The 21,050-nt window shown below is 48.9% G+C and overlaps 1 protein-coding gene across 5 annotated transcripts in view; it reads left to right on the top strand.

The window, feature by feature from the left end:
* The window catches only part of ATP6V1A (ATPase H+ transporting V1 subunit A), a 47,203-nt gene continuing 26,153 nt past the window's right edge, over positions 1 to 21,050 (top strand). The window contains exons 1-4 of one of the 5 annotated variants that reach the window (XM_073668643.1): positions 1 to 192; positions 18,728 to 18,799; positions 20,073 to 20,173; positions 20,675 to 20,803. In XM_073668643.1, coding sequence (XP_073524744.1) covers positions 20,092 to 20,173; positions 20,675 to 20,803 — 211 coding nt within the window. In that variant the 5' untranslated portion in view covers positions 1 to 192; positions 18,728 to 18,799; positions 20,073 to 20,091. Of the gene's footprint in view, positions 208 to 5,719; positions 5,853 to 6,932; positions 7,042 to 7,070; positions 7,177 to 18,727; positions 18,800 to 20,072; positions 20,174 to 20,674; positions 20,804 to 21,050 lie in introns of those variants that run through there. The other 4 variants (XM_073668642.1, XM_073668644.1, XM_073668646.1 and 1 more) reach the window with 4 other exon arrangements.

Below are 21,050 nucleotides of genomic sequence, written 5' to 3'. Positions count from 1 at the left end.
TATTGACTGGCAGATGACCCTCATCCAAGATGGCGGGCGCTCCTTCCAGGCTTCCATCGCGATGTTACGTGAGGGAGGCGCGGTCAGCTGATCAATGACGGCCGGGAGCTGCTGCTGCTGCTGCAGTACGAGGAGAGGAGCCGTCATTACTGCCGGGCCTGAGACACGGAGCAGCGGAGCGACCTGCGGCAGGTGAGCGGCTGACAGGTGGGTGTCACCGGAGGGAGCTCCATCACTGCCCGAGAGGAGGAGGGCGGCCATCACCACCGGAGACTGCGAGCACACACTGCCGCCCCCCGGGTTATAACCCCACCCCCCACCGTACATATTATTATATCTAACCCTCCATTATATAATAATACCGGCCGTTATATTATTATTATATCACACTGTACATTGTATTATTAGATCCCCTGTCCGGTAGGTCGCACTGTACATTGTATTATTAGATCCCCAGTCCGGTAGATCGCACTGTACATTGTATTATTAGATCCCCCGTCCGGTAGATCGCACTGTACATTGTATTATTAGATCCCCCGTCCGGTAGGTCGCCCTGTACATTGTATTATTAGATCCTCCGTCCGGTAGATCGCACTGTACATTGTATTATTAGATCCCCCGTCCGGTAGATCGCACTGTACATTGTATTATTAGATCCCCCGTCCGGTAGATCGCACTGTACATTGTATTATTAGATCCCCCGTCCGGTAGATCGCACCGTACATTGTATTATTAGATCCCCCGTCCGGTAGATCGCACCGTACATTGTATTATTAGATCCCCAGTCCGGTAGATCGCACCTTACATTGTATTATTAGATCCCCAGTCCGGTAGATCGCACCGTACATTGTATTATTAGATCCCCAGTCCGGTAGATCGCACCGTACATTGTATTATTAGATCCCCAGTCCGGTAGATCGCACCGTACATTGTATTATTAGATCCCCAGTCCGGTAGATCGCACCGTACATTGTATTATTAGATCCCCAGTCCGGTAGATCGCACCGTACATTGTATTATTAGATCCCCAGTCCGGTAGATCGCACCGTACATTGTATTATTAGATCCCCAGTCCGGTAGATCGCACCGTACATTGTATTATTAGATCCCCAGTCCGGTAGATCGCACCGTACATTGTATTATTAGATCCCCAGTCCGGTAGATCGCACCGTACATTGTATTATTAGATCCCCAGTCCGGTAGATCGCACCGTACATTGTATTATTAGATCCCCAGTCCGGTAGATCGCACCGTACATTGTATTATTAGATCCCCAGTCCGGTAGATCGCACCGTACATTGTATTATTAGATCCCCAGTCCGGTAGATCGCACCGTACATTGTATTATTAGATCCCCAGTCCGGTAGATCGCACTGTACATTGTATTATTAGATCCCCGTCCGGTAGATCGCACTGTAGATTGTATTATTAGATCCCCCGTCCGGTAGATCGCACTGTAGATTGTATTATTAGATCCCCCGTCCGGTAGATCGCACTGTAGATTGTATTATTAGATGCCCCGTCCGGTAGATCGCACTGTAGATTGTATTATTAGATCCCCCGTCCGGTAGATCGCACTGTAGATTGTATTATTAGATCCCCCGTCCGGTAGATCGCACTGTAGATTGTATTATTAGATCCCCCGTCCGGTAGATCGCACTGTAGATTGTATTATTAGATCCCCCGTCCGGTAGATCGCACTGTAGATTGTATTATTAGATCCCCCGTCCGGTAGATCGCACTGTAGATTGTATTATTAGATCCCCCGTCCGGTAGATCGCACTGTAGATTGTATTATTAGATCCCCCGTCCGGTAGATCGCACTGTAGATTGTATTATTAGATCCCCCGTCCGGTAGATCGCACTGTAGATTGTATTATTAGATCCCCCGTCCGGTAGATCGCACTGTAGATTGTATTATTAGATCCCCCGTCCGGTAGATCGCACTGTAGATTGTATTATTAGATCCCCCGTCCGGTAGATCGCACTGTAGATTGTATTATTAGATCCCCCGTCCGGTAGATCGCACTGTAGATTGTATTATTAGATCCCCCGTCCGGTAGATCGCACTGTAGATTGTATTATTAGATCCCCCGTCCGGTAGATCGCACTGTAGATTGTATTATTAGATCCCCCGTCCGGTAGATCGCACTGTAGATTGTATTATTAGATCCCCCGTCCGGTAGATCGCACTGTAGATTGTATTATTAGATCCCCCGTCCGGTAGATCGCACTGTAGATTGTATTATTAGATCCCCCGTCCGGTAGATCGCACTGTACATTGTATTATTAGATCCCCCGTCCGGTAGATCGCACTGTACATTGTATTATTAGATCCCCCGTCCGGTAGATCGCACTGTACATTGTATTATTAGATCCCCCGTCCGGTAGATCGCACTGTACATTGTATTATTAGATCCCCCGTCCGGTAGATCGCACTGTACATTGTATTATTAGATCCCCCGTCCGGTAGATCGCACTGTACATTGTATTATTAGATCCCCCGTCCGGTAGATCGCACTGTACATTGTATTATTAGATCCCCCGTCCGGTAGATCGCACTGTACATTGTATTATTAGATCCCCCGTCCGGTAGATCGCACTGTACATTGTATTATTAGATCCCCCGTCCGGTAGATCGCACTGTACATTGTAGTATTAGATCCCCCGTCCGGTAGATCGCACTGTACATTGTAGTATTAGATCCCCCGTCCGGTAGATCGCACTGTACATTGTAGTATTAGATCCCCCGTCCGGTAGATCGCACTGTACATTGTAGTATTAGATCCCCCGTCCGGTAGATCGCACTGTACATTGTAGTATTAGATCCCCCGTCCGGTAGATGACACTGTACATTGTAGTATTAGATCCCTCGTCCGTTATATTCTTATAATCCTCGGTGTAGATGGCGGCGGTTCTCCGCCTGTTCCGGTCTCGGGTGACTGATCTCCGGGTGATTAGAGGACGGCGGCCGCTGATTACAGCTCGCGGCTCTTCTCAGTATTAGTGGGGGAGGGGCGGTATAAGGCGCCGTGCAGCGGAGGGAATATAATGTTATATATCCCGTATATTACAGGTCAGGGGCCTTGTGTAATATTTACTGTATAGTAGGGGTCTCGGGGGGGTAACGTCGGGGGCTCGGGGTCACAGCGGTTCCGGCCTTCTACTCCCTATGAAAGAACATTACTGCAAATAATATGATGGGGCCGAGCTCCTGCGGGGTCCCTGTGATACCGCGGCCGGGGGGTCTGGTGTCACCTGGACTCTCCTGCGGTCTTGCGCTGAGTCTTCCTACAATCCTCTGCAGGGGCTTGACGCCCCCCGGGGCTGGATCTCTCAGTATCGGCGGTGTCCCCCCTTATGTAACCCGCTTCTGCTGTTGTAGTGGACGTCCTGGTCGCATCCAGCACACGCATCATTATAGGGGCCGCGCTCTGATGCCGAGTCTCCGGCTCCTCTGTGCACCAGATGGATCAATTCACTGACAGCAAGAAGAGGTGAGGAGTCCGGTGACATGGGCAGCGAGCGCTGCGGAGCGTTCATCCCACAGTGATGAGTCGTCTTTTACATAAGGGGCATTAGGAAATCGTTTTCCGTGGTCGGGTGACAACGCCACAATGTCTCCATTATCTGCGCTGTGAGGAATGCGGCCCCCAGGAATCCCCCCCCATGTGATGTCGCACAGGAGCACGTGCAGTGTGGAGATCTGCCGAGATTCCCAGAAAGTTCAGGCTGTGAGTGACAGATCTGATGGCACCGCTCAGAGAGCGGGGGATCCACAGACCAGGCCGAGACTATGCACCGGGTCTTGTAGGGGGGTTCCTGGTATACGACAGGTCTTGTGGGGGGGGGGTATAAGTTATACAGCAGGTACTGTGGGGAGGTACAAGGTATGTGCCGGATCTTGTAGGGGGAGGGGGTTCCCGGTATGCGGCCAGGTCTTGTGGGGGGGGGTTTCCTGGTATGCGGCCGGGTCTTGAGGGAGGGGGGTCCCGATATGCGGCCCGGTCTTGTGGGGGGGGGGTCTCCCGGTATGCGGCCGGGTCTTGTGGGGGGGGGTTCCCGGTATGCGGCCGGGTCTTGTGGGGGGGGGGTTCCCGGTATGCGGCCGGGTCTTGTGGGGGGGGGGTTTCCCGGTATGCGGCCGGGTCTTGTGGGGGGGGGTTTCCCGGTATGCGGCCGAGTCTTGTGGGGGGGGGGGGGGGGGGGTTTCCCGGTATGCGGCCGGGTCTTGGGGGGGGGGGGGTTTCCCGGTATGAGGCCGGGTCTTGGGGGGGGGGTTTCCCGGTATGCGGCCGGGTCTTGGGGGGGGGGGGGTTTCCCGGTATGCGGCCGGGTCTTGGGGGGGGGGGGTTTCTCGGCATGCGGCCGGGTCTTGTGGGGGGGGGGGTTTCTCGGTATGCGGCTGGGTCTTTTGGGGGGGGGGGGTCCCGGTATGCGGCCGGGTCTTGCGGGGGGGGCTTCCCGGTATGCAGCCGGGTCTTGCGGGGGGGGGTTTTCTCGGTATGCGGCTGGGTCTTTTGGGGGGGGGTTCCCGGTATGCAGCCGGGTCTTGCGGGGGGGGGGTTCCCGGTATGCGGCCGGATCTTGTAGGGGGAGGGGGTTCCCGGTATGCGGCCAGGTCTTGTGGGGGGGGGGTTTCCTGGTATGCGGCCGGGTCTTGTGGGGGGGGGGGGTTTCCCGGTATGCGGCCGGGTCTTGTGGGGGGGGGGGGTTTCCCGGTATGCGGCCGGGTCTTGTGGGGGGGGGGGTTTCCCGGTATGCGGCCGGGTCTTGCGGGGGGGGGGGGGGGTTCTCGGTATGCGGCCGGGTCTTGCGGGGGGGGGGGGGTTCCCCGGTATGCGGCCGGGTCTTGTGGGGGGGGGGGGTGTTTCTCGGTATGCGGCCGGGTCTTGTGGTGGGGGGTTCCCGGTATGCGGCCGGGTCTTGCGGGGGGGGGGGTTCCCGATATGCGGCCGGGTCTTGCGGGGGGGGGGGGTTCCCGGTATGCGGCCTGGTCTTGCGGGGGGGGGGTTCTCGGTTTGCGGCCGGGTCGTGCGGGGGGGGGGGGGTTCTCGGTATTTCGCCGGGTCTTGTGGGGGGGGGGGGTTCCCGGTATGCGGCCGGATCTTGCGGGGGGGGGGGTTCCCGGTATGCGGCCGGGTCTTGCGGGGGGGGGGGGGGTTCTCGGTTTGCGGCTGGGTCGTGCGGGGGGGGGGTTCTCGGTATTTCGCCGGGTCTTGTGGGGGGGGGGGGGGTTCTCGGTATGCGGCCGGGTCTTGTGGGGGGGGGGGGTTTCTCGGTATGCGGCCGGGTCTTGTGGGGGGTTCCTGGTATGCGGGGGGTTCCCGGTATGTGGTGGGGCTGCTCGCGGTTAGTACAGTCAGTGCAGGGGCAGCAGAGGCTCCTTGATGTGTGTGAGAATTGACTCCTATAGAGGGGGCAGTATACGCAGAGCATCCCGGTCGTGTATGCCTGCGTTCACTACATTGTGGGGTCGGGGGTCTCAGTGGGTTAGGGCTGCAGGGCTGATGCTGTGCAGGTGGTCATGTTCTAGGGGGCAGTTTGACTTTGATCTTGGGGTTTGTCTCTTTTTCCCTGGAGATTACATTGTCACTCTGTAGAAATCTTTGTCTTCTTAAAGTGGCGGCGCACAGTCAAGGAATTATTCTGTTGGTTCCCTTGTACTTTGTGGAGCAGCAGATTCTCCTGCACAGAGGAGGAGGAGGAGGATTCATCTGGCTCAGTGAGGTTGTGCTCACAGTCAGGTGACCGGTCAGCTGAGCAGTGAACAGGGAAGTGTGCAGCTCCTCATGTGACTCCTGCAGCTGATCTCACCCTGAGGTCTCCATTCATACCGGTGGATCCTGACTGTGAGTACTGGTGCGGAGGGGACGCCACTGTGGCATCGGTATTCATTACTACTCTGGCCATGGAAGCCGTGCACTGCTGGGACTTGTAGTCTTGCAGCAGGTGGCTCCTTTATGGTTGTGCTGCCTGCTATGGAGCGTATCAGGGCTGTGTGATCATGGAAAGGGTTAATGTCTCCTTCACTCCTGTTGATTATTCGGATACATTCTTGTTAGTTGTATCTTCTGCTCAGTTCTGTGCACACACCGCATGCTGCAGCTGACACAGGTGAGGTCAGACTTTACCTGTACACCTCACCTGCGCTGTCACCGTGGGGGATGGGCTGACCCTGTCTCTGTGCAGTGGAATAATAAGTCTCGGGCTGCTTGTTGATTTCTGCTCTGCAGCCCACTGACCTGCATTGCAGAGGTTTTCTAATATAATTGGCATTTTCATTTCTGGTCCTTGTTACGATCTCTGCTTGCTGTCAGTGAATGGGAATATTCCTGCTTATATTATTCCGCTGTGAGCTGAATCTCTGTCCTGTCCAGATAGTTCCTCCACTTTCCGACACTGATACATTGCATCATTCTAATACAATATAACAATCTATCTAATAGGGGATTATTGAGAGAGATTTGAAGCAAAACCTCAGCTGTGAGGATTATGGGGTCTGTTGTGAGAGCTCTTGCTCAGGGAATTGAAAAGTGATGACTAATTCTGAAGACCCCCTAATATAAGTCTGTAACTGGGGCTTAGGGATTGGGGACACAATAAAATATAATAGGGGCCTTGGTTTTCTATTGGCCCTTTTGGTTGGTTGATTAGCGGGTGCAATTGCGTTTGCAGTTCAGTCTTATTGGGGTCTCTCTAAGATGCAAAGAATTAAAGGAGCAAATCCACATTGCAGGATCCCTTTAAAAGAAGCTTAACCCTTTCTCTACCCTTGGGTGATGTGAGTTTCTGCAGTTTCTTTGTGATGCCCGTTTGACCTTGTCTTGTCCTCCTGTTCGCAGCAAAGTCACACACTGCGGGGGGTGTGGGGGATATTGGGGTCCCTCTGCTGGAGACTATTTCTGGAGGGGAGGGTGCAGCTCCGCGGTATGTGGAAATCCTGCACAATCTGCAGCTTCCTCTTTAGAGAAGCAGCTTGGAAATTTGGTGACTCATCGGCTGCAGAGATGACACCGGCACAGGGGAGCTGCAGGATCTGTAAGCATCAGCCAGTAATGGAGCATGCCGGGGGGGGGGGGGGGTGAGGACCCCTGACTAGTGGTGTCTATCTAGGATCCACGTGTCACCTGGGATTGCTGGGACCCTGCTTGCTGTCAGGCTCCTTATACTGAGGTAACCTCCATCCTGGTTTGTGATGTGAAGGCTGCAGCCTTTGGTCTGTATGTCTGTTCTGTTATGGGGCCCCTGTGTGAGTACTGGGCGTTCAGGATGTGTTGGGTGGATGCTGAGCTCACTCCTCCTGTAGGTGCAGGGCTCCTCGGTAGATGCTGAGCTCTCTCCTCCTGTAGGTGCAGGGCTCCTCGGTAGATGACGAGCTCACTCCTCCTGTAGGTGCAGGGCTCCTCGGTGGATGACGAGCTCTCTCCTCCTGTAGGTGCAGGGCTCCTCGGTAGATGACGAGCTCACTCCTCCTGTAGGTGCAGGGCTCCTCGGTAGATGCTGAGCTCTCTCCTCCTGTAGGTGCAGGGCTCCTCGGTAGATGACGAGCTCACTCCTCCTGTAGGTGCAGGACTCCTCGGTAGATGCTGAGCTCTCTCCTCCTGTAGGTGCAGGAATCCTCGGTAGATGACGAGCTCTCTCCTCCTGTAGGTGCAGGACTCCTCGGTAGATGCTGAGCTCTCTCCTCCTATAGGTGCAGGGCTCCTCGGTAGATGCTGAGCTCTCTCCTCCTGTAGGTGCAGGGCTCCTCGGTAGATGCTGAGCTCTCTCCTCCTGTAGGTGCAGGAATCCTCGGTAGATGACGAGCTCTCTCCTCCTGTAGGTGCAGGACTCCTCGGTAGATGCTGAGCTCTCTCCTCCTGTAGGTGCAGGGCTCCTCGGTGGATGACGAGCTCTCTCCTCCTGTAGGTGCAGGGCTCCTTGGTGGATGACGAGCTCTCTCCTCCTGTAGGTGCAGGATTCCTCGGTAGATGCTGAGCTCTCTCCTCCTGTAGGTGCAGGGCTCCTCGGTAGATGACGAGCTCTCTCCTCCTGTAGGTGCAGGACTCCTCGGTAGATGACGAGCTCTCTCCTCCTGTAGGTGCAGGACTCCTCGGTAGATGACGAGCTCTCTCCTCCTGCAGGTGCAGGACTCCTCGGTAGATGACGAGCTCTCTCCTCCTGAAGGTGCAGGTCTCCTTGGTGGATGCTGAGCTCTCTCCTCCTGTAGGTGCAGGTCTCCTTGGTGGATGACGAGCTCTCTCCTCCTGTAGGTGCAGGTCTCCTCGGTGGATGACGAGCTCTCTCCTCCTGTAGGTGCAGGACTCCTCGGTAGATGCTGAGCTCTCTCCTGTAGGTGCAGGGCTCCTCGGTAGATGCTGAGCTCTCTCCTGTAGGTGCAGGGCTCCTTAGTAGATGACGAGCTCTCTCCTCCTGTAGGTGCAGGGCTCCTCGGTAGATGACGAGCTCTCTCCTCCTGTAGGTGCAGGTCTCCTTGGTGGATGACGAGCTCTCTCCTCCTGTAGGTGCAGGGCTCCTCGGTAGATGACGAGCTCTCTCCTCCTGTAGGTGCAGGACTCCTCGGTAGATGACGAGCTCTCTCCTCCTGTAGGTGCAGGTCTCCTTAGTGGATGACGAGCTCTCTCCTCCTGTAGGTGCAGGACTCCTCGGTGGATGACGAGCTCTCTCCTCCTGTAGGTGCAGGTCTCCTTGGTGGATGACGAGCTCTCTCCTCCTGTAGGTGCAGGGCTCCTCGGTAGATGACGAGCTCTCTCCTCCTGTAGGTGCAGGACTCCTCGGTAGGTGACGAGCTCTCTCCTCCTGTAGGTGCAGGACTCCTCGGTAGGTGACGAGCTCTCTCCTCCTGTAGGTGCAGGACTCCTCGGTAGATGACGAGCTCTCTCCTCCTGTAGGTGCAGGACTCCTCGGTAGATGACGAGCTCTCTCCTCCTGTAGGTGCAGGACTCCTCGGTAGATGACGAGCTCTCTCCTCCTGTAGGTGCAGGACTCCTCGGTAGATGACGAGCTCTCTCCTCCTGTAGGTGCAGGACTCCTCGGTAGATGACGAGCTCTCTCCTCCTGTAGGTGCAGGACTCCTCGGTAGATGACGAGCTCTCTCCTCCTGTAGGTGCAGGTCTCCTTGGTGGATGACGAGCTCTCTCCTCCTGTAGGTGCAGGTCTCCTTGGTGGATGACGAGCTCTCTCCTCCTGTAGGTGCAGGTCTCCTCAGTAGATGCTGAGCTCTCTCCTCCTGTAGGTGCAGGACTCCTCGGTTAATGTTGATCTCTCTTATCTAATATGGCAAGAATAAGCTTTCCCATTTTACCATTCCTGTTCCAGAGTGCTAACATCACATTGCCGTGTAATACAAGCTGTAGATGTGCTGTGACTTGTAGTCTAGTGGGTGAATGGTGTCACTGGTTGGGGAAGTTTTTGGACGATGTTTCCTAATCGTGACACTACTTCCCCCAAGTGTCATTTCTTGGTACGAAACTGGATCCTGTGTGTATTACACGACTGTGCAGATCTCGTCCTTCCCTCCTGTGTTTTCCCAGCAATGGTCTCTTTATACCACAATGATACAGCGGAGTCCTCCGCGCTCGCTCTATGGTCCTGCTGATCAGAGACTGGCGGCAGCTGGGGACGTGGCGGTCTGACAGCACGACTGATAAGACTAGTCGCTACACTGTATCCCGGGCGGTCCGATGGAGAAGGGTCCATCTCATTCTGATCTGCTCCTATCGCATCAAGGACAGACAATGGCATATATTTTTCTGTTATCAGCCATTTCAGACTGGGAAGATGCTGACCCTAGAGACATGATGATTTGTGACTGATATCAGCCTCTTATAACGCTCCAGTACTGATATAACCTCCAGACATTACATCATACAGGTGCTTCTCACTAAATTAGAATATCATTTAAAATGAATTTATTTCAGTTCTTCAATACAAAAAGTGATACTCATGTATTATATAGAGTCATTACACACAGAGGGATCTATTATATAGAGTCATTACACACAGAGGGATCTATTATATAGAGTCATTACACACAGAGGGATCTATTATATAGAGTCATTACACACAGAGGGATCTATTATATAGAGTCATTACACACAGAGGGATCTATTATATAGAGTCATTACACACACAGGGATCTATTATATAGAGTCATTACACACAGAGGGATTTATTATATAGAGTCATTACACGCAGAGGGATCTGTTATATATAGTCATTACACGCAGAGGGATCTGTTATATAGAGTCATTACACACAGAGGGATCTATTATATAGAGTCATTCCACGCAGAGGGATCTATTATACAGAGTCATTACACGCAGAGGGATCTGTTATATAGAGTCATTACACACAGAGTGATCTATTATATAGAGTCATTACACGCAGAGGGATCTATTTCACGTGATTATTTCTGTTAATGTTGATGATTATGGCTTACAGCCAATGAAAAGACAAAAGTCATCATCTCAGTAAATTAGAATAATTAACAAAAAACACCTGCAAAGGCTTCCTACGCATTTAAAAAGGTCCCAGAGTCTGGAGGAAGAGTGGAGAGGCCACAATCCAAGCTGCTGGAGGTCTAGTGTGAAGTCTCCACAATCAGTGATGGTTTGGGGGCCATGTCATCTGCTGGTCGAGGTCCACTGTGTTTTATCAAGACCAAAGTCAGCGCCGCCGTCTACCAGGACATTTTACAGCACTTCATGCTTCCCTCTGCCGACAAGCTTTTTGGAGATGGAAATGTCATTCTCCAGCAGGACTTGGACCCTGTCCACACGGCCAAAAGTACCAATACCTGGCTTACACACAACAGTATCACTGTGCTTGATTGGCAGCAAACTCGCCTGACCTTAACCCCATAGAGAATCTATTATAGGGAATCTATGGGGTATTGTCAAGAGGAAGATGAGACCCCAGACCCAACAATGCAGACGAGCTGAAGGCTGCTATCAAAGTCACCTGGGCTTCCATAACCCCTCAGCAGGGCCACAGGCTGATCCCTCCATGCCACAGGCTGATCCCTCCATGCCACAGGCTGATCCCTCCATGCCACAGGCTGATCGCCTCCATGCCACAGGCTGATCCCTCCATGCCACATTGCCGCATTGATGCAGTAATTGATGCAGAAGGAGCCCGACCAAGTATTGAGGCATTTACTGAACAGACATTTCGGATTTTAAAAACATTTTTCAAGCTGTTGTTATAAAGTATTCTAATTTACTGAGATAATGACTTTTGTGTTTTCATTGGCTGTAAGCCATAATCATCAACATTAACAGAAATAAACACATGGAATAGATCCCTCTGTGTGTAATGACTCTATATAATAGATCCCTCTGTGTGTAATGACTCTATATAATAGATCCCTCGGTGTGTAATGACTCTATATAATAGATCCCTCGGTGTGTAATGACTCTATATAATAGATCCCTCGGTGTGTAATGACTCTATATAATAGATCCCTCTGTGTGTAATGACTCTATATAATAGATCCCTCTGTTTGTAATGACTCTATATAATAGATCCCTCTGTTTGTAATGACTATATAATAGATCCCTCTGTGTGTAATGACTCTATATAATAGATCCCTCTGTGTGTAATGACTCTATATAATAGATCCCTGTGTGTGTAATGACTCTATATAATAGATCCCTCTGCGTGTAATGACTCTATATAATAGATCCCTCTGCGTATAATGACTCTATATAATAGATCCCTCTGCGTGTAATGACTCTATATAATAGATCCCTCTGCGTATAATGACTCTATATAATAGATCCCTCTGCGTGTAATGACTCTATATAATAGATCGCTCTGCGTGTAATGACTCTATATAATAGATCCCTCTGTGTGTAATGACTCTATATAATAGATCCCTCTGTGTGTAATGACTCTATATAATAGATCCCTCTGTGTGTAATGACTCTATGTAATAGATCCCTCTGTGTGTAATGACTCTATATAATAGATCCCTCTGTGTGTAATGACTCTATGTAATAGATCCCTCTGTGTGTAATGACTCTATGTAAAAGATCCCTCTGTGTGTAATGACTCTATATAATAGATCCCTCTGTGTGTAATGACTCTATATAATAGATCCCTCTGTGTGTAATGACTCTATATAATAGATCCCTCTGTGTGTAATGACTCTATATAATAGATCCCTCTGTGTGTAATGACTCTATATAATAGATCCCTCTGCGTGTAATGACTCTATATAATAGATCCCTCTGCGTGTAATGACTCTATATAATAGATCCCTCTGCGTATAATGACTCTATATAATAGATCCCTCTGCGTATAATGACTCTATATAATAGATCCCTCTGCGTGTAATGACTCTATATAATAGATCCCTCTGCGTGTAATGACTCTATATAATAGATCCCTCTGCGTGTAATGACTCTATATAATAGATCCCTCTGCGTGTAATGACTCTATATAATAGATCCCTCTGCGTGTAATGACTCTATATAATAGATCCCTCTGCGTGTAATGACTCTATATAATAGATCCCTCTGCGTGTAATGACTCTATGTAATAGATCCCTCTGCGTGTAATGACTCTATGTAATAGATCCCTCTGCGTGTAATGACTCTATGTAATAGATCCCTCTGCGTGTAATGACTCTATGTAATAGATCCCTCTGTGTGTAATGACTCTATGTAATAGATCCCTCTGTGTGTAATGACTCTATGTAATAGATCCCTCTGTGTGTAATGACTCTATGTAATAGATCCCTCTGTGTGTAATGACTCTATGTAATAGATCCCTCTGTGTGTAATGACTCTATATAATAGATCCCTCTGTGTGTAATGACTCTATATAATAGATCCCTCTGTGTGTAATGACTCTATATAATAGATCCCTCTGTGTGTAATGACTCTATATAATAGATCCCTCTGTGTGTAATGACTCTATATAATAGATCTCTCGGTGTGTAATGACTCTATATAATAGATCCCTCGGTGTGTAATGACTATATAATAGATCCCTCGGTGTGTAATGACTATATAATAGATCCCTCGGTGTGTAATGACTCTATATAATAGATCCCTCGGTGTGTAATGACTCTATATAATATAGGAGTTTCACTTTTTGTATTGAAGAACTGAAATAAATTAACTTTTTGATGATATTCTAATTTAGTGAGAAGAACCTATATGTGACTGATATCAGCCTCTTATAACGCTCCAGTACTGATATAACCTCCAGACATTACATCATATGTGACTGATATCAGCCTCTTATAACGCTCCAGTACTGATATAACCTCCAGGCATTACATCATATGTGACTGATATCAGCCTCTTATAACGCTCCAGTACTGATATAACCTCCAGACATTACATCATATGTGACTGATATCAGCCTCTTATAACGCTCCAGTACTGATATAACCTCCAGACATTACACCATATTTGACTGATATCAGCCTCTTATAACGCTCCAGTACTGATATAACCTCCAGACATTACACCATATGTGACTGATATCAGCCCCTCTTATAACGCTCCAGTACTGATATAACCTCCAGACATTACATGATATGTGACTGATATCAGCCCCTCTTATAACGCTCCAGTACTGATATAACCTCCAGACATTACATCATATGTGACTGATATCAGCCTCTTATAACGCTCCAGTACTGATATAACCTCCAGACATTACACCATGTGTGACTGATATCAGCTCCTCTTATAACGCTCCAGTACTGATATAACCTCCAGACATTACACCATGTGTGACTGATATCAGCCTCTTATAACGCTCCAGTACTGATATAACCTCCAGACACTACATCATATGTGACTAATATCAGCCTCTTATAACGCTCCAGTACTGATATAACCTCCAGACATTACACCATATGTGACTGATATCAGCCCCTCTTATAATGCTCCAGTACTGATATAACCTCCAGACATTACACCATATGTGACTGATATCAGCCTCTTATAATGCTCCAGTACTGATATAACCTCCAGATATTACACCATATGTGACTGATATCAGCCCGTCATATAACGCTCCAGCACTGATATAACCTCCAGACATTATACCATATGTGACTGATATCAGCTCCTCTTATAACGCTCCAGTACTGATATAACCTCCAGACATTACACCATATGTGACTGATATCAGCCCCTCTTATAACGCTCCAGTACTGATATAACCTCCAGACATTACAGCATATGTGACTGATATCAGCTCCTCTTATAACGCTCCAGTACTGATATAACCTCCAGACATTATATCACATGTGACTGATATCAGCCCCTCTTATAACGCTCCAGTACTGATATAACCTCCAGACATTACACCATATGTGACTGATATCAGCCTCTTATAACGCTCCAGTACTGATATAACCTCCAGACATTACATCATATGTGACTGATATCAGCCTCTTATAATGCTCCAGTACTGATATAACCTCCAGATATTACACCATATGTGACTGATATCAGCCCGTCATATAACGCTCCAGCACTGATATAACCTCCAGACATTATACCATATGTGACTGATATCAGCCCCTCTTATAACGCTCCAGTACTGATATAACCTCCAGACATTACACCATATGTGACTGATATCAGCCCCTCTTATAACGCTCCAGTACTGATATAACCTCCAGACATTACACCATATGTGACTGATATCAGCCTCTTATAATGCTCCAGTACTGATATAACCTCCAGACATTACACCATATGTGACTGATATCAGCCTCTTATAATGCTCCAGTACTGATATAACCTCCAGACATTACATCATATGTGACTGATATCAGCTCCTCTTATAATGCTCCAGTACTGATATAACCTCCAGACATTACATCATATGTGACTGATATCAGCCTCTTATAACGCTCCAGTACTGATATAACCTCCAGACATTACAGCATATGTGACTGATATCAGCCTCTTATAATGCTCCAGTACTGATATAACCTCCAGACATTACACCATATGTGACTGATATCAGCTCCTCTTATAACGCTCCAGTACTGATATAACCTCCAGACATTACATCACATGTGACTGATATCAGCCCCTCTTATAACGCTCCAGTACTGATATAACCTCCAGACATTACATCATATGTGACTGATATCAGCCCCTCTTATAACGCTCCAGCACTGATATAACCTCCAGACATTACACCATATGTGACTGATATCAGCCTCTTATAACGCTCCAGTACTGATATAACCTCCAGACATTACACCATATGTGACTGATATCAGCCCCTCTTATAACGCTCCAGTACTGATATAACCTCCAGACATTACATCATATGTGACTGATATCAGCCTCTTATAACGCTCCAGTACTGTTATAACCTCCAGACATTACACCATATGTGACTGATATCAGCCTCTTATAACGCTCCAGTACTGATATAACCTCCAGACATTACACCATATGTGACTGATATCAGCCTCTTATAATGCTCCAGTACTGATATAACCTCCAGACATTACATCATATGTGACTGATATCAGCCCCTCTTATAACGCTCCAGCACTGATATAACCTCCAGACATTACATCATATGTGACTGATATCAGCCCCTCTTATAACGCTCCAGTACTGATATAACCTCCAGACATTACATCATATGTGACTGATATCAGCCTCTTATAACGCTCCAGTACTGATATAACCTCCAGACATTACACCATATGTGACTGATATCATCCCCTCTTATAACGCTCCAGTACTAATATAACCTCCAGACATTACACCATATGTGACTGATATCAGCCTCTTATAACGCTCCAGTACTTATATAACCTCCAGACATTACACCATATGTGACTGATATCAGCCCCTCTTATAACGCTCCAGTACTGATATAACCTCCAGACATTACACCATATGTGACTGATATCAGCCCCTCTTATAACGCTCCAGTACTTATATAACCTCCAGACATTACACCATATGTGACTGATATCAGCCCCTCTTATAACGCTCCAGTACTGATATAACCTCCAGACATTTCATCATATGTGACTGATATCAACTCCTCTTATAACGCTCCAGTACTGATATAACCTCCAGACATTACATCATATGTGACTGATATCAGCCCCTCTTATAACGCTCCAGTACTGATATAACCTCCAGACATTACACCATATGTGACTGATATCAGCCCCTCTTATAACGCTCCAGTACTGATATAACCTCCAGACATTACATCATATGTGACTGATATAAGCCTCTTATAACGCTCCAGTACTGATATAACCTCCAGACATTACATCATATGTGACTGATATCAGCCTCTTATAACGCTCCAGTACTGATATAGCCTCCATACATTACACCATATGTGACTGATATCAGCCTCTTATAACGCTCCAGTACTGATATAACCTCCAGACATTACACCATATGTGACTGATATCAGCCTCTTATAACGCTCCAGTACTGATGTAACCTCCAGACATTACATCATATGTGACTGATATCAGCCCCTCTTATAACGCTCCAGCACTGATATAACCTCCAGACATTACACCATATGTGACTGATATCAGCCTCTTATAACGCTCCAGTACTGATATAACCTCCAGACATTACATCATATGTGACTGATATCAGCTTCTCTTATAACGCTCCAGTACTGATATAACCTCCAGACATTACACCATATGTGACTGATATCAGCCCCTCTTATAACGCTCCAGCACTGATATAACCTCCAGACATTACACCATATGTGACTGATATCAGCTTCTCTTATAATGCTCCAGTACTGATATAACCTCCAGACATTACATCATATGTGACTGATATCAGCCCCTCTTATAACGCTCCAGCACTGATATAACCTCCAGACATTACACCATATGTGACTGATATCAGCCTCTTATAACGCTCCAGTACTGATATAACCTCCAGACATTACATCATATGTGACTGATATCAGCTCCTCTTATAATGCTCCAGTACTGATATAACCTCCAGACATTACACCATATGTGACTGATATCAGCTCCTCTTATAATGCTCCAGCACTGATATAACCTTCAGACTTTACACCATATGTGACTGATATCAGCCTCTTATAATGCTCCAGTACTGATATAACCTCCAGACATTACACCATATGTGACTGATATCAGCCCCTCTTATAACGCTCCAGTACTGATATAACCTCCAGACATTACATCACATGTGACTGATATCAGCCCCTCTTATAACGCTCCAGTACTGATATAACCTCCAGACATTACACCATATGTGACTGATATCAGCTCCTCTTATAATGCTCCAGCACTGATATAACCTTCAGACATTACACCATATGTGACTGATATCAGCCTCTTATAATGCTCCAGTACTGATATAACCTCCAGACATTACACCATATGTGACTGATATCAGCCCCTCTTATAACGCTCCAGTACTGATATAACCTCCAGACATTACATCACATGTGACTGATATCAGCCCCTCTTATAACGCTCCAGTACTGATATAACCTCCAGACATTACACCATATGTGACTGATATCAGCCCCTCTTATAACGCTCCAGCACTGATATAACCTCCAGACATTACACCATATGTGACTGATATCAGCTCCTCTTATAACGCTGCAGTACTGATATAACCTCCAGACATTACATCATATGTGACTGATATCAGCCTCTTATAACGCTCCAGTACTGATATAACCTCCAGACATTACATCATATGTGACTGATATCAGCCTCTTATAATGCTCCAGTACTGATATAACCTCCAGACATTACATCATATGTGACTGATATCAGCCCCTCTTATAACGCTCCAGTACTGATATAACCTCCAGACATTACACCATATGTGACTGATATCAGCCCCTCTTATAACGCTCCAGTACTGATATAACCTCCAGACATTACATCATATGTGACTGATATCAGCCCCTCTTATAACGCTCCAGTACTGATATAACCTCCAGACATTACACCATATGTGACTGATATTAGCCCCTTTTATAACGCTCCAGTACTGATATAACCTCCAGACATTACACCATATGTGACTGATATTAGCCCCTTTTATAACGCTCCAGTACTGATATAACCTCCAGACATTACACCATATGTGACTGATATTAGCCCCTTTTATAACGCTCCAGTACTGATATAACCTCCAGACATTACAGCATATGTGACTGATGTCAGCCCCTCTTATAACGCTCCAGTACTGATATAACCCGCGTATTTGAACGTTCGTGCTCCTTTCAGACATATTGTCGGGCGGCTGCACAGATCGGAGCTTCTTCTGGAGGATTAACACCTATTTCCTCCTCTTCTCGGAGACATGACAGATGCTGCAGGGATGGGGGATCAGGTGCCATCTGCGGAGTGTGGGATACGGGGGTCTGTCTTCTCGCCCCTCCTCCATTCACACACAGCCGCCACTTGACCTGTTAGTTTGGTGATGAATCCTTATCGGGGTGAGAGATTCCCGAATTGTCGGGCAGCGCTCCGGCTGCAATCCCCCACTTGTTACACGTTATGTCAGTACTCCACCTCCTGTCTCATCAGAGGCTTTGGCTTCTGTCCTCTCTCTCCTCCATACTTTATACTGCTCATCTGCTCATCGTGTCATCTGATTCAGTGCTGATACCCTCAGTGGGAGTCCATTACTGTTTCCTCCTCCTCGCAGTTCACCTTTAAATTTTTACTTCTGTTTCCTTCTAGGTGATCGATCGCAGATTTCCAGCTTGTGACGTCACTTCCGGGTGCGGCGCTGATTACAACTTCCATAAAACCGTAAGTTGTGCTGCTCAGAGCACATTCACTTAGACGTTTAGCTGCAGTACCTGAAAATGGCCACTACACGGTGTGTGGAGCTGTGTGACGTTCAGTGTCTGCTGACCGCCCGTCGCCTCCACCCTCGGTGTCTGCTGACCGCCCGTCGCCTCCACCCTCGGTGTCTGCTGACCGCCCGTCGCCTCCACCCTCAGTGTCTGCTGACCGCCCGTCGCCTCCACCCTCAGTGTCTGCTGACCGCCCGTCGCCTCCACCCTCGGTGTCTGCTGACCGCCCGTCGCCTCCATCCTCAGTATCTGCTGACCGCCCGTCGCCTCCACCCTCAGTGTCTGGTGACCGCCCGTCGCCTCCACCCTCAGTGTCTGCTGACCGCCCGTCGCCTCCACCCTCGGTGTCTGCTGACCGCCCGTCGCCTCCATCCTCAGTATCTGCTGACCGCCCGTCGCCTCCATCCTCAGTATCTGGTGACCGCCCGTCGCCTCCACCCTCAGTGTCTGCTGACCGCCCGTCGCCTCCACCCTCAGTGTCTGGTGACCGCCCGTCGCCTCCACCCTCAGTGTCTGGTGACCGCCCGTCGCCTCCACCCTCAGTGTCTGGTGACCGCCCGTCGCCTCCACCCTCAGTGTCTGGTGACCGCCCGTCGCCTCCACCCTCAGTGTCTGGTGACCGCCCGTCGCCTCCACCCTCAGTGTCTGGTGACCGCCCGTCGCCTCCACCCTCAGTGTCTGGTGACCGCCCGTCGCCTCCACCCTCGGTGTCTGGTGACCGCCCGTCGCCTCCACTCTCGGTGTCTGGTGACCGCCCGTCGCCTCCACCCTCGGTGTCTGGTGACCGCCCGTCGCCTCCACCCTCGGTGTCTGGTGACTGCCCGTCGCCTCCATCATCTGTATGCTCAGTTTATTCCTTCACTCTCTCTGTGCAGCCGCTGGCAGGACCAGTATCGGGGTCCCCATTCTGGAGATAATGGAGGATGCTAGAGGCGGGACCCTCCATATATCAGCCAGTTAATATGTGAGGATAGAAGTGCCCCTTTAATATGCCCTATCTCCCCTCATCCTCCTACAGACTGTTTGCCAGGACGTCCTTCCTGACAACCTTTATATTATGGCTTCTGGTTGTCACACACTGCCTCCAGCTGAGCAGCGCCCTCATGGGGTCATTCCTTATATCAGCCACAGATTTAGTAATCAGATATCACGTTGACAAGTAGGTCCCCTTTAAGTCTGTCTTTTCGGCAGTCTGCAGTAAAGTGATTTTTTTTTTTTGCTTTCAGAAACTTCTCAGACGTAATCATGGATTTTTCCAAATTACTGAAGATCAGAGATGAAGAGCGGGAGAGCAGGTTCGGTTACGTGCACGGCGTCTCCGGTCCCGGTGAGTGCAGCGGTGTCGGCGGGGGGCAGACGCTCGGGGGGCTCAGTCTCTGATGTGTCGTCACACCCTGAAGCTGCCGACCGATGTTACGATTCTGGACTCATCCCTGTTCCTGACATCCTCTTGTACATATTTTATCCCTTTAGTCACATCCAGAGCTGTATTCATAGTTCGGCCAGCAGGTTGACTTCATAAACCTCACCGTTAACGTATCCTGAATCAAGCTACATCTACGATGTGACGCAGCAGAGCGCAGCACGTCCTCGTACCGCTGCTACAGGTTTATCTTTCAGCAGTGACCTCAGCAAAATATATTGTGGATGCAGCTTTGGATGTGACTGGAGAATTCCTGTGTATTTAAAGGGGAAGCAGCAACAAGACACCCCATTCTATGAAGGTTGTCAGCCCAGGACATTAGGAAATATGTCATTAATGCCGTCCTATGGTCCTCCTCGACGCTTTGTGTCCTCTTTTTGACCCTCAGTCTTGTTTCTTGCTCAGTGGTGACGGCATCCAATATGGCGGGAGCGGCCATGTACGAGCTTGTGCGCGTGGGACACTCCGAGCTGGTCGGCGAGATCATCCGTCTGGAAGGAGACATGGCCACGATCCAAGTCTACGAAGAGACCTGTATCCTTCATCCAGGGGCCTTAGAGGGGTGCAGAATTATACAGTGACCGCACCAGCAGAATAGTGAGTGCAGCTCTGGAGTATAATACAGGATGTAACTCAGGATCAGTAATGTAATGTATGTACACAGTGACTGCACCAGCAGAATAGTGAGTGCAGCTCTGGAGTATAATACAGGACGTAACTCAGGATCAGTAATGTAATGTATGTACACAGTGACTGCACCAGCAGAATAGTGAGTGCAGCT

This window comes from Phyllobates terribilis, unplaced genomic scaffold, assembly GCF_046119375.1.
Source record: "Phyllobates terribilis strain yellow unplaced genomic scaffold, ASM4611937v1 Scaffold_2__4_contigs__length_985480577, whole genome shotgun sequence".
In the NCBI taxonomy this organism is placed as follows: domain Eukaryota; kingdom Metazoa; phylum Chordata; class Amphibia; order Anura; family Dendrobatidae; genus Phyllobates; species Phyllobates terribilis.
Note: the sequence above shows the minus strand (reverse complement) of the source record. Positions and strands in the feature narration are given on the sequence as shown.